Source organism: Hibiscus syriacus, unplaced genomic scaffold (assembly GCF_006381635.1).
Source record: "Hibiscus syriacus cultivar Baekdansim isolate YM2019G1 unplaced genomic scaffold, ASM638163v2 tig00110430_pilon, whole genome shotgun sequence".
Taxonomy (NCBI): Eukaryota; Viridiplantae; Streptophyta; class Magnoliopsida; order Malvales; family Malvaceae; genus Hibiscus; species Hibiscus syriacus.
Genome location: NW_024062734.1, coordinates 1,096,456 through 1,114,304, shown reverse-complemented (window position 1 = coordinate 1,114,304; position 17,849 = coordinate 1,096,456). Strand labels below are relative to the sequence as shown.

At 33.0% G+C, this 17,849-nt stretch overlaps 2 protein-coding genes across 2 annotated transcripts; both read left to right on the top strand.

Annotated features, from left to right (window-relative positions):
* The first annotated feature begins 14,694 nt into the window (after positions 1 to 14,694).
* Positions 14,695 to 15,770, top strand: LOC120125204 (probable WRKY transcription factor 75). Its single transcript, XM_039143685.1, has 2 exons — positions 14,695 to 15,151; positions 15,510 to 15,770. Exons 1-2 carry the CDS (start codon positions 14,799 to 14,801, stop codon positions 15,685 to 15,687), a joined length of 531 nt encoding a protein of 176 aa, XP_038999616.1. The 5' UTR covers positions 14,695 to 14,798; the 3' UTR covers positions 15,688 to 15,770.
* A 1,447-nt stretch (positions 15,771 to 17,217) lies between these two features.
* On the top strand, positions 17,218 to 17,438 carry LOC120125367. Its single transcript, XM_039143795.1, has one exon. It carries the CDS (start codon positions 17,218 to 17,220, stop codon positions 17,428 to 17,430), a length of 213 nt encoding a protein of 70 aa, XP_038999726.1. The 3' UTR covers positions 17,431 to 17,438.
* The last annotated feature ends 411 nt before the right edge of the window (positions 17,439 to 17,849 follow it).

The window sequence follows — 17,849 nt, the reverse complement described above, 5'->3', positions numbered from 1 at the left end:
CTGAGGATGAAGTGCGTTGAAACGGATTCTGTTTTGGTGGTCAATGAGGTGGGTCGTTGTGATGAGGATCTATCGGTTCTTGGCTTCCACAATCATGAGATCCGTCGTTTATTTGATTCGTTCGAGATCTACAGTGTTTTCCTTGTCCTAAGGGTGGCTAATGGTATGACTCATGTGCTTGTACATTGGGCTCTTTATTCAATAGAACGATTTACTCTTCTTCTTCTTTTAATGAAAAGAAAAGAAATCATTAAGAGGTGAACAACGCCATCAACTCAAATAATTGGAGCATCATCGTAAAAAAGCATGACTGATTTTGGGGGGCTGATCATGAAAGAAGTGGATGTCAAAAGAACGTTTCCAAGCCAATTTCGCCATAACGTCAACTACTCGATTGCATTCTCTAGGGACGTGAACCAATTGAACCGTCCAATCTCGTTTGATGAGATCAACTATATGTGGCTCCATTGGAGCATATCCAGCTTCAATCGAACCTTTATTAATAGCCAAAAGAGTCTCTTTACTATCTGTTTCTACAATGACTTGCTGCAAGCGAAGATCTCAAGCCAAGTTTAAACCTTCGAATATTCCTCATAACTCAGCATCTAGAACCGAACAGTACCCGATGGATTTAGTAAACCCCGAAAGCCATGCACCCTCATGATCGCGAACAACTCCTCCGCATGTCGGCAAACCTGTATCCACTCGGTGACTTCCGTCCCTATTCATTTTCAGCCAATCACGAGGTGGAGTAGCCCATGATTTATTCCGCTGTACATGAGCATTGCAGAATCCCTTAAGTGCATCTCTCAAGGCCAGCGCATGAACTGCCTCAAAAGTGGGTCTTGTACTCTGCTGCAACACTAACTCTTCTGCTCTATATGAGCTGTTAAATAGTAGATTATTTCGTCGTGTCCATGGTCCCCAAACAATGGAACCAAAAGCTATATCCCAATTACCAGATTCTTTTGGGAAATAACGTGGATTACAAATATTCTTCTCAATCCAATCTAATAAATCCATGCTAATGAACTCACCATAAAACTCGCGTTTCACCACTGCTTTCCAAGTGTTTTGGGCAGTCACGTAGAATATGTGAACACGACTCAACCACCGCTCCACAAATGGTTCAACTCGGATCATTTGCCATGTGCCGTCTGACTCGTTCTTTGTTTGATAAAACACGTCCTTTGCGGAAGAGCCACAGGAGATTCCGATCTCTTGGAAATCCTCTATATTTAGTTAAATTTTTCCAAATCTAAGTCACCACGTTATCAACATTATTAGCCCGTCTCACATAAGCGCTTTTGGTAGTGAAACGACGATGTGAATCCCACTTCCAACCTGGAAAATCCCGACCACCATTCAACAATGGAGGGCGGGTAGCAGCAATAGACAAAAGGATGTGTGCTGGGAGTTCATTTCTCAACAATTCCCAGTTCCACTCACCAGAAGGCGAGAACATATCAGTGATTTTTGTGAAAACTTTAAAATGTTCCTCTTGAGCATTACGATACAAAGAGAGTGGTCCGAGGTTGCCAATATTCCAAATAACCCCGTCACAAACTTCACTCCAAATCACAAACTTCACCATTGTCCCGAGGTTAATCATTTTGTTGTTTCTTTTGATGTATTAACTTCGATGTCTTAATGAATTGTTTTATCTCATTTAAAAACAAAAAAAATAAAACATATATTAACCGATTAAATATAATTTCAGTTGATATCAAATAAATTCAATTGATATTGTCATCCCTAATTATATCTGATGCAAATACTAACAAAAAAAATTAATATCAAATCGCTCGTTATTTCGTCTACAATTTAATCACCAAATTTGATTATATTTTTATGTTCTGTATCCCTAATTATTTGTTAGTATTTGCATCAGATATAATTAGGGATGACAATATCAATTGAATTTGTCATCCCTAATTATATTTGCTTATCCAAAAAAATTGATTATATTTTTATGTTCTGTATCCCTATGCTTACCTCCAAACCAAAGATAGGGTTGCGACTTTTCATCCTCCATTCAAATTTGTGAATCTCACTGCATACATAATTATTTTTCAGTCATCATCTGAAGGTAAAATTGGGGAAATGTTGGGGGTTAGGTAAATACAGCTGGTGGGAAATTATTTATAGATCTATGACATTTGTTATAGTGAAATAGTGGATTAGAAATTCGTCATGCAGATTTACGAATTCCATAAAATATTTTTTTTAATGAAACTGATTATATCAATGTGATAAGTAAGTTCATGATCATTGTAGCAAATATTGTAGACTACGAAATAATTTATCACCAACCACATATCCCAAAATAATTTTTATGTAAGGATTATTCTACTAAATTTGCCTCAGTTGTTTCCTTGAGTAATATTGGCGTTATACAAATACGAATTAATTGTATGGTATGTCTTAAAATTATGACTTAAATTTTAAATTAGTCTCTAAATATAAAAAATTAATTGAAATTTTAAATTAACAATATTATTTCAATCATGTTCTTTCGTGGATTTTACTTTTTAAATGTTAATTTAGACTTGACACATAACATCATTAGATTATCACCGCAATATGTATAAATATAAGAAAAATACTTTATACACAGGTTGTGTAAAATTTAATTTACACAACTCTACCTATTTTAATGTATTATATTATTTAAGGATTAATGTTTAGAGTTTTAAGATTATGGTTTAGATTTAAAGGTCAGGGTTTAGAATGGATTTTTAGGGTTTGATATTAATATAATCAAGATTGTATAAATCAAATTATATACAATTTGTGCATTAAATAATTATTTATCTTAAATATATTTTACAATTGATATCAATACCCAAATATATGAATAATTTTAGAATTGGGCATAAGTTAGGCATGCGTGGTTCAATTCACCGTGGAATCTATATATTGTTTCAAGGGTAAACTATATGTTTAGTACCCTAACTATCATTTTTATTTTGTTTTAGTCATTTTATTTTTTAAATCATATCTAACATTTAATTTTGATTTTATTTTGGTCACCGGCCGTTAAAAAATTAACGGTGGTAATGACGTGTCATCATATGGTAACACCGTGTCATCATTGAGAAAAATATATGACTTCAACAATTCTATTCAATTTTTAACGTCGGGTGACCAAAATAAAACCAAAATATATGATTTAAAAAAATCATCAGTAACCAAAATGAAACAAAAGAAATTAAACAAAAGTGGAAATTAGGGTATTAAACGTGTAGTTTACCCTTGTTTCAAATACCCAATGATCCATTACTTTACAAGGTTTTTCCTTAGTGTTGCCCCTTATGTTTGACTTAATGAATAAAACGAGGCCAAATGTAGCAAGACTGTTAATTTGATGGGAACAACCCCCAATATTATTCAAGATATAAATGATTAATTGTTAGTGCAATTACTATTGTGCCGTCAATCGAGTTTCATTCTACTTTTTTTTTCTCTCTTGGCAATCTATATATAGATGGTATTTTTAATTATCGGTATTTAATTTAATAATTAATTAATTTGAATAAGATATTATAAATAATTATTATAAAAGTCATTTTTAAAATTTAGTTTATTTTATTTATAACATTTAAAAAATTTAAAATAATTTGAGATGATTATAAGTTAGTAGATGCTCAAAATCTTTTTAAACCATATACATCCTATAGATATAATTGTTCGAATTTAAATTCTCTAAAAATAATATTCTTTTATCACTAAAAACATTTAAATTTTAAGAATATAATATTTTATCTTATTAAATTAATTGATAATCGATAATTAATATATAATTTTAATATCCATTGCATATAGATTCTATTTTTGCTAAACCACCGCACGCAGTCCAAGTTATCAGGTTCAAAAGCTTAGGCTACCACTTGTTTTTACTGGACAATAGATTAGCTAGAAAGTTCATCAATATCTCTCCATTTTATATATATAAAAAGAAATCTTTACACCTTTCTAGATGAACTATTAATCATTCAAAAATGGCAGCTGCTTCGTGGAATTAAAGACCGATACAAACGGCAATGAAAAATGAATTATGGATTATGGATTTTATTTTGTTACTTTATATTGTCGTATGTTAAAAACAACAGTTACTATATATATTACATTTGAATTTTAATATTATTATATCAATAATTTATTGATTTAGTGAGATAAGACGTTAAATTTCTTAAGTAAGATTAAAAGTTTGAATTCTAATGTTTGTAAATTTAACAAAATAGATTGAGAGAGTCACTCTCATCTCTGCAATATCGGATCTGGATTAGTCAATTAATAAATCAAATTTTAATGGTTATACCAAAAAAATAATATCAATATCATCCCTCTTTATTTTCATAGTATGTTATTTTTTATATTAAAAAAGGAATAATTATCTCTTTTTTAACACAAATTTTCTCTTAATATTTTTATACCGCTTCCTTCATTCCATTTAATTTTTATTTAGTCGAAAATGAAATTAATTTTAATGTTGGTTGTCAACAATCGGTGACTATATGTTGTTTTATTTTTATGCTATCTCTTTTATTTTCCTTTCTTTCTTGACTTTTATTTTTCAATTTTGAATAAAAATCTCTATTCTCGTGACACACTTTTCTCTGTTTTTTTTTTTGCACGAGTACGTTTTTTTTGCATAACTTTGCAGTATTTTTTGTGCTCGCACAAAAATCCTCACAACATTTATTTTTTGATTGATTTGTTAGTGGTCACATATAGTGAGATCTTTTTTTTTTGTAAAATGTTGTTTGTCGATATAATTAAAATTATGTAGCAAATTAACCTACCAGATAGTTTGGTTCGCTCAGAACTCCTTTATCACTTTGTAAAACATATTGTTTGACAAAGATAACAAGTTTTTATGAAGGTTACTAGATTCTTTTAACGTTGGTCGTCATTCTCAAGAAAAATTTTCATTTGTCTTCATATCTTTGGATTTAATACTTTTATTTTTGTAGGAATTTTATTTGTGACTATTGTCCCAATTTTTCTATTTTACTTGGGTGCGTTGTAATTATTTTATTAATGAAATCTAATTATCATTATTTAATAAAAAAAGTTAAATAATTAACTAATAATTAATTGATCAAGTGAGATAAATTTTATTAAAAAAAATTCAATAAATTTGAATTTAAAACTTAACATCAACAAATATATTCTTTGAGTTGAAATTACATATCAAGACAAGTCATTGTTATCATATTTTCCAATTTCCATAGCCCGTCTTATTCTTTGACTGTAGAAGAGCATTAGAATATTCTCTTGAGAATTTCAAAATTGTAACTCGTATACAATAATTTGCCACATATGAAAGACAAAATCTATTAGTACAATAAAGTAATCTTGTATTAACTCAAATTCTAATTAATGTTAATTAAATTTCAGTGCTATTTTATTGGTTGTAAATTATTTTGTAATTAAATTTAGAGATAATCGCCTCAGTGACCAAAAATGCCTTATAATATACGATTTTAACCAACTTTTTTTGGATTTGCCAAAATGACCAACAAAATCGCAACGCGAAATAAAAATCGCAACGCGATCCCCAGAATCGCAAATCAGTTTCCAAAATCGCAACGCGAATATGAAAATCGCAACGCGAACACATAAATCGCAACGCGTATCCGTAAATCGCAACGTGTATCCGTAAATCGCAGCGCGTATGGGTAAATCGCAATGCGTATCCGTATATCGCAACGCGTATCCGTAAATCGCAACGATAATACATAAAATCGCAACGCGTATCCGTAAATCACAACGCGATATTTAAAGCGCCATTATAATCGCTACGCGTATTTTATTTTCAAATTACAAAAACGAATATTAAGACAAAATCCCGTAATCGCAACTCATAACCTAAAACCTAAAATCACAACTCAGTCTCATCTCCATCTCTCACTCTCTACGACGAAGAAATCCGTCCCCATCTCCGAAGATTTCCGTCCCCATCTCCGGCGAAATCCCTCACAACCATTCACGGTCAGAAATCCCTCACAATATTCAGAAATGGAAAATCAACCTCCGAGGGTTAGTTTTTTTAATTATTTTTATTTTGAAATGTTTGCATTATTGTAGGTTTTTCATATTGAAACTGATGATAAGTTTACTGGTCATTTCAATAATAGATTAACCATTTCACTTAGATTTCATTTCGCGTTACGATTCTGTCGTTGCGATTTTCATTTCGCGTTGCTATTCTCTCGTTGCGATTTTCAAGTTAGTATTTGTCTTTGTCTTTGTTCTGTCTTTTGGTTGAAGTAATGCAATCCATTCAAGTTTCAATTTGCAGAAGAGTCGCAACGAGATAAATGAAAATCGCAACGAGAGAATGACTGTCGCAACGAGAGAAATGAAAATCGCAACGAGAGAATCGCAACGCGAAATGAAAATCGCAACGATAGAATCGCAACGCGAAACCAAAATCGCATTGCGATTTTCATTTCGCGTTGCGATACTCTCGTTGCGATTTTCATTTCGCGTTGCGATTTTCTCGTTGCGATTGTCATTTCGCGTTGCGATTCTCTCGTTGCGATTTTCATTTCAACCAAAAGACAAAACAGTGTTGCAAATTTTAGTTTCAAGAATAAACTACTACTTTTTATGTTTATTGTTTTTGATATATCTTCACAGTGTAGTTTTTGGTATATCTAACTTGGTATGTTTATTGTTTTTGTAGAAATTTTTTTCGGCTCAATTGACCTTGAGAAATAAAGTCAGCCTGGCCACTACAATTGCTTCGAAGCTTTCACCTGCTCAAAGACAATTGTTTGAGGAAACCTGCTTCGGGCCATGGCTGAGAGTACAGCATCCGGGTGGAGATGCTAATTTGACCCATTTATGGCTTCAGACCATGACATCAAATCTACCCGACAGTATACAACGTGGTGAGGAAGAGATATGGTTTCATTTTCCACCAGCGTATACTTGTTTTGGGCGGAAGGAGTTCTGCTTAATCACTGGTCTACGATTCGGACACGATGATGTAGGCCGGTACACTCGTCATATCGCCCGCCCATCATGGTTATCCCGGGTTTTTCCGGATGAGTCAATGGAGAAGCCGAACCTACATGTCGACGACCTGAAGAAATTGTTTAATAAGAAAGCTGGTTTCACTCGGATGGATGACGTCGATGTTGTCCGAGTATGCCTTCTACTACTTGTGTATGCCGGCTTTTTAGGCAGAGAGGCCAGACAACCTATTCATCGGGAGCTAATAATATTGGTAGAGGACCTGAATGCATGGAATCTGTTTCCGTGGGGTTCGTATATATGGAAAGCTACCTGGACTAAGTTGTCGTCTGCCTTTGATGACCGCAAAAGTTTGCGGGGCGATGGGTCCAAATACACTTTGTCAGGCTTTGTTTGGGCCTTTAAGGTAAGAATTTCTATATAATGTTTCTAAAATTATAATTAATTATTTAACAATTACTAATTTTGTTATTATATTGTTTGTAGATTTGGATATTCGAGGCTTTCCCCAGCATGCGTACATATGCAATAAAAACGTCAAATGATATTCCCAGGGCTATTTCCTGGAAGAGGAAAACTCTGTTGGATTGGGAAGACTTAATACCATATGCGACAATAAATAATGTAAGTTAACACAAATACTTTCATATAATATATAAACAAGTTATTAATAGTAGACGTTTAACTTTGTTTGAGTTTTTATATTTTAGGAGGCCAACATTCCATTACAAAGACTGACACCCACGGAGGAAGAGCTTGCCACTGATTGGTGGCAAGCTAGTCAGAGTTTTTTTGATGGCACGGATGATGAGCAGCATCCACTTCCTCCAATTCGAGAGCCATCACCTCACCTAGAGCCATCACCCGATCGACCCGACTATACACCTCTAGAACGAGAGCCATCACCTATCCCGTCACATCATCGAGCCTCTTCTCCACCATCACCTCATGATAGGCGACCGGCAAAGATGCCACGACTCCTATTTCCCTGTTCTCCACCTCCACCTCCACGGGATGAGTCAAGGGAGTTACGTGATGAGGTCAATGCCTTGCGTAAGGAGATCGGTACTCTACGCGATAACGATGGTGCATGGCGTGTGGAGGTGTCAACTTTACGTGGTGAGGTTGCCGCTCTACGTGAGATGATAGTATCGTTGCAGAATGAGGTTCATACTCTACGCAACGAGGTAAGTTTAAGATTTTCCATATTTAACTTAATGATAAATTTACTCGTAATTTCACTTAGATTAGCCATTTCACTTAGATTGCTTAGTAAATTTATTCGGTTGCTGCCAATTCTGCTAAACTGTGTATTCTTTAACACTGTGAAATAGTATTTGTCTTTGTTTTGTCTTTTGGTTGAAAGTAAATTTGTTCGGTTGCTGCCAATTCTGCTAAACTGTGTATTCTTTAACACTGTGAAATAGTATTTGTCTTTGTTTTGTCTTTTGGTTGAAAGTAAATTTGTTCGGTTGCCGCCAATTCTGCTAAACTGTGTATTCTTTAACACTGTGAAATAGTATTTGTCTTTGTTTTGTCTTTTGGTTGAAAGTAAATTTGTTCGGTTGCTGCCAATTCTGCTAAACTGTGTATTCTTTAACACTGTGAAATAGTATTTGTCTTTGTTTTGTCTTTTGGTTGAAAGTAAATTTGTTCGGTTGCTGCCAATTCTGCTAAACTGTGTATTCTTTAACACTGTGAAATAGTATTTGTCTTTGTTTTGTCTTTTGGTTGAAGTAATGCAATCCATTCAAGTTTCAATTTGCAGAAGAAGAAATAGTTTACTTTCGCAACACGAAACTTAAAATCGCAACGCGAAACCAAAATCGCAACGCGAAATGAAAATCGCAACGACAGAATCGCAACGCGAAACCAAAATCGCAACGACAAGATCGCAACGCGAAACCAAAATCGCATTGCGATTTTCATTTAAAAACCACCTAAGTTAACAGTCCCAAAAGGTGAAGCCAATTGTGATTGGGATTTTAAAGATGATTGCCTTTTGCTTGACACCATATGAGCTTTGGATTTTGATGAGGATCCATATTTTGGTAGAGGAAAAGATGATTTTGATGGCACTGGTGATCCACATGTCAACTTTGTATGACCACTTTCCTTGCACCGACTACATGTCGATCTCTTCTTTTCTTCACCCTTAGACGGTATACGATCGTGACTTTTTGGTCGGCCAGGTAGCCTTCTGTCCATGGCTGGTGACAAAACTGTTTGTAAGTCATCTGATATGTCCCACTCAGAAGGATGTGGAATAGGGTAGACAATCTCGGCATAAGTCTGTCGATAAACTTCTGTAGTGTAGCAATCCATAGCGTATGCGCTTGAATCATCTTGGTTTAAATGAAGAGCAACTTTTATAACATGGCCACACGGATAACCAGATGTTTGCCATTTCATACAACTACACGTCTTTGCATTTAGATCGACTAGCCCATTTAAGTTATTATCCAGTACTTGAAACAAAGTGTTTGAACATGGTTCAACTCTCCATGACGTTGACTTCACAACACGTTTCGTTATCTTTTTTTCAGTCCATGGTGTAACACGATGTTCCAATGTTCCTGTAAATTTAAATAAACAATACTTAGTAAAATATATAAATATGATAAGTTACGAATTCAAAGAAATAATACCTGCATGGTTTCTTTTCTTGTAGTACCACTGTTGAATAGAGGCTCGAAAAAACTCCATTAACATAGTAATGGGTAATTTTCGGGAATGACGACTTAGAGCGTTGATTGATTCTGCACTATTAGACGTCATGAAACCATATCTTACTCCAAGTTGATGTACTCTTGACCATCTTTCAAACCCGACATCTTCTAGTGTTTGAGCACACTGAGGCAAAACACGTCTTAAACAATTTATATGCTTATTGAAATCCACTTCCCGATAAGCTTTTACAGCCTTCCAGTATGTCCATTTGTGCTTTTTTATACCAGCAGACCTTGATTTTAGATTTCTATACAAATGAACACCACAAAGTCCATGAAAAGCATCTGGGAAACACCTTCTAACAGCGTTGTCAATTGAGTTTGCCCTATCGGATATGATTGTCAGATTGCTAATAGGACCTATGTAATCCCTAAGATGCCCCATAAACCATGTCCATGAATCAGAGGTTTCAGATTTGCCAACCCCGTAAGCTATTGGCAATATCCCATTGTTAGCATCCATGGCTACTGCTAATAAGTTTACTCCAAGGTATCGACCTTTCAAATGTGCTCCGTCAACTATAATAACTGGGTGCATGCAAGTAATAAACGAACGAATCTACAAAATAATATACACAAGAAATATAATCATTTAAATGTGAAATGCATGTAACTAACAAAAATGAGTCAACAAAATTATATTGATTTACTAACCGTAGCACCAATGGCGATAAACAGCAACTCAAAGCGTCCATCTCTATCTGTTTTGATATGAGTTACCGACCCAGGATTTTTCAGCTTTAAATTGTGACAATAAGCCGGCAGTTGGGCAAACGATGCTTCTGGCGACCCCCTCAACAATTCCAAGGCATAACATTTGGCTCTCCAAGCTTGAGAATATGATATACTAATCTTGAACCGAGCATTCATGTCAGTCATAATTTCATGTCCCCGATATACCCTGCCATTCAAAAACATTAACTCAGCCAGAAAACCACCCAACACCTTTTTGTTTGCCTGTCTATGGTGAGGAAAAACTTGGGTTCTTGAACATGTATGTTTATCAATAAAAGTCCTAACTTGAAACATTTCGCAATCTTTTATTCTCTTTGCAATCATACGCCACGTACAGTTTTTGTCAATCATACACCTTGTTTCGAAACGATCTTTGCTTGATTTGTTAACTTTTAGTTGATAGCCATCTTCCACACATTTCGTATACAAAGCTATCTTCAAGTCTTCCTTTGTATCAAAACAATCATCTTTCTTGATACGAATAACTTTTGTGTAACAATCAACTGCTTTCTTTACCAACTCTTCTTCCGGTATCTGAAGTAATTCTGGCATATTCCAGTTATACGCCCGTGGCATTTTCTTTTCTTCGGGGACTTTTTCTTCTTCTTTTTCTTCTTCAGGATTATATGAATTACAGAATGGATGTTCAACATGTTCATTCACAGTCGTAACTTCCTCCTCATTATCATCATCAATACATTCTTCGGCAACGGCTGTTTCATCATCAAAATTCGGGTATTGACCAATATCAAAATCATTACACGCAGGGTCTGTTTCTTCTTCTGAAACATCATCAAAATCCGTGTATTGACCAATATCAAAGTCCGGATATTGACCAAGACCAAATTTCGAATACTGACTAGTACTCACAATTTTTTCTGTTGGCTCATCATCGTCTAACTGGTCAATACGAAAACCGGAATTTGGTGCTGAAAGTTGATTGGGATTTGGATTAGAGAAAGGTTGTGGGTTTTGAGAAAAACTTAGTTGATTACTACCCGCTACTGACCCAACAATACTACTTCTAGGTTCAACAACATACAATGTAACATCATCTTGTGAAACACTAATGTAAGCAATGAATCGTTCAACATCTTCATTGTCGGTTAACAAATAAACTTTACCATTTCTCTGATAAGATAGCCTAAATCCACTTAGGGGCTCTAAATTCAATTTATTTGAAACACGTAGCATTAGAGTTTCATAAGTTAACTTTTGTAAAGACAATTTTAGTTGAAGATTCATGGGTAAAGGCATATATTGTAAAACACCATGAACATTATCCCATGACCCTCCAAAACACAAATCTATCCAAACATGATCAACATTAGATGATTTCATGGTTGTAAATTAATTTACTAAACAGACGAGCTGCGAAACTAAAACCTGTTGCAGGATTGGGAAGGATGTCGTTGGATATAGGAACGGATGTCGCCGGAGAGAGTGATAGATGGAGATGGAATGAGTTGCGATTTAGGGATTTAGTTTATGATTTCAGTGTTATATACCCAAAATTTCAGTGTTGTGATTTACAGATTCTCGTTGCGATTTACGGATTATCGTTGCGATTTACGGATTATCGTTGCGATTTACAGATTCTCGTTGCGATTTACGGATTATCGTTGCGATTTACGGATACGCGTTGCGATATACGGATACGCATTGCGATTTACCCATACGCGTTGCGATTTACGGATACACGTTGCGATTTACGGATACGCGTTGCGATTTATGTGTTCGCGTTGCGATTTTCATATTCGCGTTGCGATTTTGGAAAATCGCAATGCGAATTTGTACTATCGCATTGCGATTTTCAAGAATCGCGTTGCGATTTTGGAAACTGATTTGCGATTCTGGGGATCGCGTTGCGATTTTTATTTCGCGTTGCGATTTTGTTGGTCATTTTGGCAAATCCAAAAAAAGTTGGTTAAAATCGTATATTATAACTTTTTTTTGGTCACTGAGGCGATTTTCTCTTAAATTTATATTTAGTTCATAACTTCTATGGAATGAAATTTCTTTGGAACTCAATATTTGACTTTATATAAGAGATGAGGTTTAGAACAATTTTGTTAATATTTAGAGTTTATGAAATATAATAAGGTAAGTAAAATCGAACCACATTAAATTTTATTTTTTGCTTGTAATTTAATTCATGTTATCACACTTTGATCTTTTTTTTTTTTGCCTACAAATTTATAATATTTAAAGGTATAGTGTTTTATAAATTTTTTTGACAAATTTTAAATCTAAACCTAATTTTATTTAGAGGGAATGGAAATGGAGATTTTAGGGGAAGAAAGAAGAATACTCGTAATGGGTTTAGAATTCATGACCTATCGAAATATGAGAAAATAAAAATGAGAAATTTGACCGACCAACCAAGTATATTTTCTCTAATTGTATGTAGAATATAATTCGAATTCCATCAAATGCAAAAGAATGGTATAGGATCTATTGGTTTGGGGGAGAATCATGAATACATATATACTATAACATATATCCAACCACCAACCCAACAATAAGTGGGAAACATAGATAGATACGCCACTAATCTATGTTTTAATCATCACTCTTCATAATGTCAAATGTCCACCACTACCAAAACTTTTATATTTACATGTCAAAAAATAAATATTTCAATTAATGAATTCTAAATACCAATTATTTACAATATAGTGTATTAAATATTTATCATATTAATGTATTGACTGAATATATGACGTATTGATGATTATGTATCATCGATGAATTAAACAGCAACACATCATAAAAATTGAATTTAAACTTTAAATCATATGTAGAATATTCAAATCTGCCCAAAATGAAATGATTAAAATTCACACCCTCTCAAAAGCAAATATATTCTTCATTTTGTAATTTAGAATCAAATTTAAATATACAAATCTACATAAAAAAATAGAATTTGAATGATGCATATCCGATAATATTTGTCGGTATCTACTTCGAATCTACATAAATTATGATTTTAATATCTAAATTTATAAATTATATAAACTTATGATATACAAACTTACAAAAAATAAATCAAATATTCAGACATATACGAATCCGTAATCTTAATCACCATATCTGGGTAAACCGGCCGCCTGTTTTATGTTCCTTATTTAATGGGATAAATTATAGGTTTAGTACTTTAACTATTATTTTTGTTCCGTTTTAGTCACCTAATTATTTTTTGTTTCAAAATTATATCTAATATTACACTTTGATTTCATTTTAATCATCCACCATTAGAAAATCAACATTGATGCTGACATGCCACAATAAGGTAATATTATGTTATTTTTGTTTCTTTTTTTAAATGTGACATGAATAATTCTGTTAATTTTTAACGATAGATGACTAAAATAAAATTAATATATAATATTAAATATAATTTAAAAAAAAAATTAAAGGACAGAAACACAACAAAAATAATAGTCCGGACATGTAAGGTTACTCTTTCTTTCAAAGAGAAAAAGCTACGTTGATTTGGCATTAAAATTTTGACAATCTTTCGAGGAAACTGAGGAGGAGGCGCTATCACACGCGTGCACCCACCAGCCGATTTTTTTTAAAATATATAAGTAATAAAATTAGGAAATTTATTTGACACGTGTGTGAAATAACGTCATTTTAACTAAATTCAGATTTTATTATTCGTTCAGTTAAATGAATCAAATTTACTATTTAATTAATATGTTTATTAAAACTAAATAATAAAACATATACATTTTAATCCTGACTATAGATAATGTTTTGTAGAATATTTCGGCTATTAAAAGTTATAAAATGGTCCTTAGATTATAAGATATTATTTTGTCGAGTCCCTCAATTATTAAAAATTACAAAATGATTACTCGACTATTCATATATTTTAAACTTGTCATTTTTTGTTAAAAAAATAACGAAAGTCTCAGCTAGACGTTAAAATGTTGATTGAGATATGATAAACTATGATCTCATAATCTCAAGCTACTACCACATCTCAGTTAACATGTTAATGTCCAGCTTAGACGGCCATCAATTTTTTAACGAAAAAGGACAAATTTAAAACATATGAATAGTAGGATGATCATTTTGAAACTTTTTAATAGTTGAAGAACTCAATAAAGAAGTTTCCTATAGTTGGGAGACCATTTGGTGTAGTATACCCTAAATTTTAAATATTTAAAAATAATAGCGTTCACAACGACAACTTTACCCGTTAAATATGCCTTTGTTTTCTTCAACTTCTTTTACTTTATATTTCAGAGTTGAATGAAGCTGTAAATCTTTTTTAGCCTTCATTTCAAGCCCGCCGCCTCTTCTTTCGCAGTTGATCTTCTTCTTCTTCTTCTTCATATGGAGAATTATCAAATGTTCTTTCCTGTCTCATCACCATCAAACATGGAACACACTAGTTCTCAAGTGCTTTTAGACAATTTTAATGGGGATACTTCGAATGGGTTGTTGTCGGATATGAAGACAGACAAGTTCACCCAGGTAGCAGAAGTTAAGGAACTTGTTGAAAACGGTAGATTTGTCGGGCCTGAAATTGAGATAAAATCAACGGGTGGTGATTGTTGCAGAAAGGAGAAGAAGATTAGGAAGCATAGATATGCTTTTCAAACAAGGAGTCGAGTTGATATACTTGATGATGGATATCGTTGGAGGAAATATGGGCAAAAGGCTGTTAAGAACAACAAATTCCCAAGGTTTAATTTTATTTATTTTCTGTGATTTTCAGCTAATTTTTCTTCCTTATTTTGTTACATGTAATGAACAGCTTGATGCATATGTATATGTGTTAGACACGCATACTCAAATTAACTTTGCCAACATGCATGCATGGGTACAAATTTAGAATTAAATTGCATACATGGTTTTGAGCTCAGTTGGGTGATGCTATAAGAATTGAGGGTACCGACGGAGACGGTATCTTCTGGAAATTTTAAATTTTCATGACTCAAATAATTGTTTTTTGTAATTTATTAATAATTTAATTTGATTTTCTATAAAATTTTTTAAATACATTCTCCTAGTATAAAACCTTACGTCTGTATACGTGTACAGAAACTACTATCGATGCACACATCAAGGATGCAATGTAAAGAAGCAAGTCCAACGTCTAACCAAAGATGAAACTGTGGTTCTAACCACTTACGAAGGGGTTCACACTCATCCCATGGACAAGCCAGTCGACGATTTTCAGAATATCTTGAATCAGAACCAAATTTACACACCCTTTTAGTACACATATATATGAAATGATGCATGTATACTTCGGTGAAGCTAGCCATAGCAATCTTGAATTTGATCTTTCCACGTGAAATAATTAACTAAAAGTACTTTGGGTTCTGATAAAATTTCTTTTGTTGTTGAATGAATATAAGTTGATCCTTTAATGAGGCTCTACAGTATTCGATCAAGATTAGCCGATTAATTGATCTAATATCGGTGATTAAACCATAAAAGAATGTATATTAGCATAGTTAGGTACCTTTCTTGTTAAAATCTCCTGAAAAAGTGTTGGTTTCAGTGAACTAAAAAGTTCGATTTTAGAATGATAGACTAAAATTGCATTGAAAATTTTTCCCTTTATTTGTTAGGGAACGAGCCTCTAAAAACAATTTGATATTAATTTTATAATAACAAATAAGTAATTATTTAATTAATTATTATTTTTATATTCAAACGAAGTAAGAAAATAATTTTAGTTTTATCTTCAATTTTAATCACAACGCATGTTAATTTTATCTTCAATTTTATCAAACGAAGTGAGAAAATAATTTTAATTTTATCTTCAATTTTAATCATAACTCATGTTAATTGTATCTTCAATTTTAATCGTAATTCATGTTAGATATTAGTTTAGTTAGAAATATTATAATTATATAGGTTAATTTAGTGGCTAAACATGGGATTTTCTTTATAAGGGTCTCAAGTTTAATTTTTCTAAATAATATTTTAACATGATTTTGAGGTGATAATACACTTTAACTTAGATATTAGTTTTGATAGAAATTGAGTAGTTAATAGAGAAAATGATGGTTAATTGTGGAATTTATGGGTAAATATGTTTTTTTTTTTTTAGTTTTGATTATTGAAATGAGGAAGCAGATGATGGTTGGAGAAGATGTAGATGAAGAAAAAAGTGGGTGAGGAAGAAGATGAAGCTGTATTTTTTTTTTAATTTAATAAAGTTATTCAAAGGTAACTATTTCTAAAATTAAGAAGAAGAGATACATATAATATATAAATGTTGAAGGTTAAATTGTAAAGATTAAGAATTGAACTTGTTATTACACCAATGTTATTAATTATCATGTCATCTTCCGTTAAAAAGCTAAAATGGTCAATTTGTTTATATTTTTAGATCTAATAATGATTTAATATTTTTTTATTGTTGTAGGACTCAACTAAAAAATTGCCTAATAATTAGAGGGACTATTTGCATATTTTACCCATCAAGAAGATAAAGGAAAGCTCACCTTTACGCTAGCACCTGTTTTTTCCTTTTATTTGTATACCTTAACATTGAAACATTTATATACCTTACCCACCCTTGAAACTCAAACCCTACTTTCTCATCAAGTTTAGTATCATATCCCTCTCATCGTGCACACCTAGAATTGCCTCATTCATCCCTACATCATATATGTATAACCACTTCTTTTTCCAATTTGTATTGGAAGGACCAAAACTCTCTCTCAAAAGAAATCCTCAAACCCTTTGCTTCGAGTGCGAGTTCAAGAGAAAAAGGTGAAAAGAAAGAGAAATCATGAGCGCAGATTGGGGACCAGTCATCGTCGCAGTCGGCTTGTTCATCCTGCTGTCGCCAGGGTTGCTCTTCCAATTACCGTCGAGGACTCGGGTGATAGAGTTCGGAAACATGTGCACAAGTGGGATAGCCATCCTAATCCACGCCGTGATATACTTCTGCATAATCACCATCTTGATCATTGCCATTGGTATTCACATACACATCGAGTGATGTACATCTCATATGTACTACCTTGTTTCTAGTAACTATTATTTCATCTCTAGCGATACAATTTTCTGATGGGAAATCTCTTCCGTCAGTAATAGTTTTTTACTAAATTAAATTTCATTGGAAGTAATAATTTCTTTAGACATAAGCCACTACAGTGTTCTGAATACCTTTTTGTGTAACTAAAAGGGCTTTCAAATTTTATTCTATGTTTCTTACGTATTTTATTCATTGTTGTTTGCAAGAGAAATCTCGGAACGTGTAGTAATGAAGCTTATTTCTCGACATTTGCATGAAATTTATTCTGGTGTGATAAGGTTTTTGATGATTTTTACATTTTCTAGTTTTTTTATTTTTTGCTATAATTGAAACAGCAATTTCTATGTATATTTAGAACCAGGTCCAATTTAGCATGACATGTA

Excerpts from the sequence above, each read along its gene's own strand:
- LOC120125204 (XM_039143685.1), top strand. The coding sequence starts at position 14,799 with ATGGAGAATTATCAAATGTTCTTTCCTGTCTCATCACCATCAAACATG. Across the intron at positions 15,152-15,509 it reads AAGAACAACAAATTCCCAAG|AAACTACTATCGATGCACAC; the intron begins GTTTAATTTTAT and ends ATACGTGTACAG.
- LOC120125367 (XM_039143795.1), top strand. The coding sequence starts at position 17,218 with ATGAGCGCAGATTGGGGACCAGTCATCGTCGCAGTCGGCTTGTTCATC.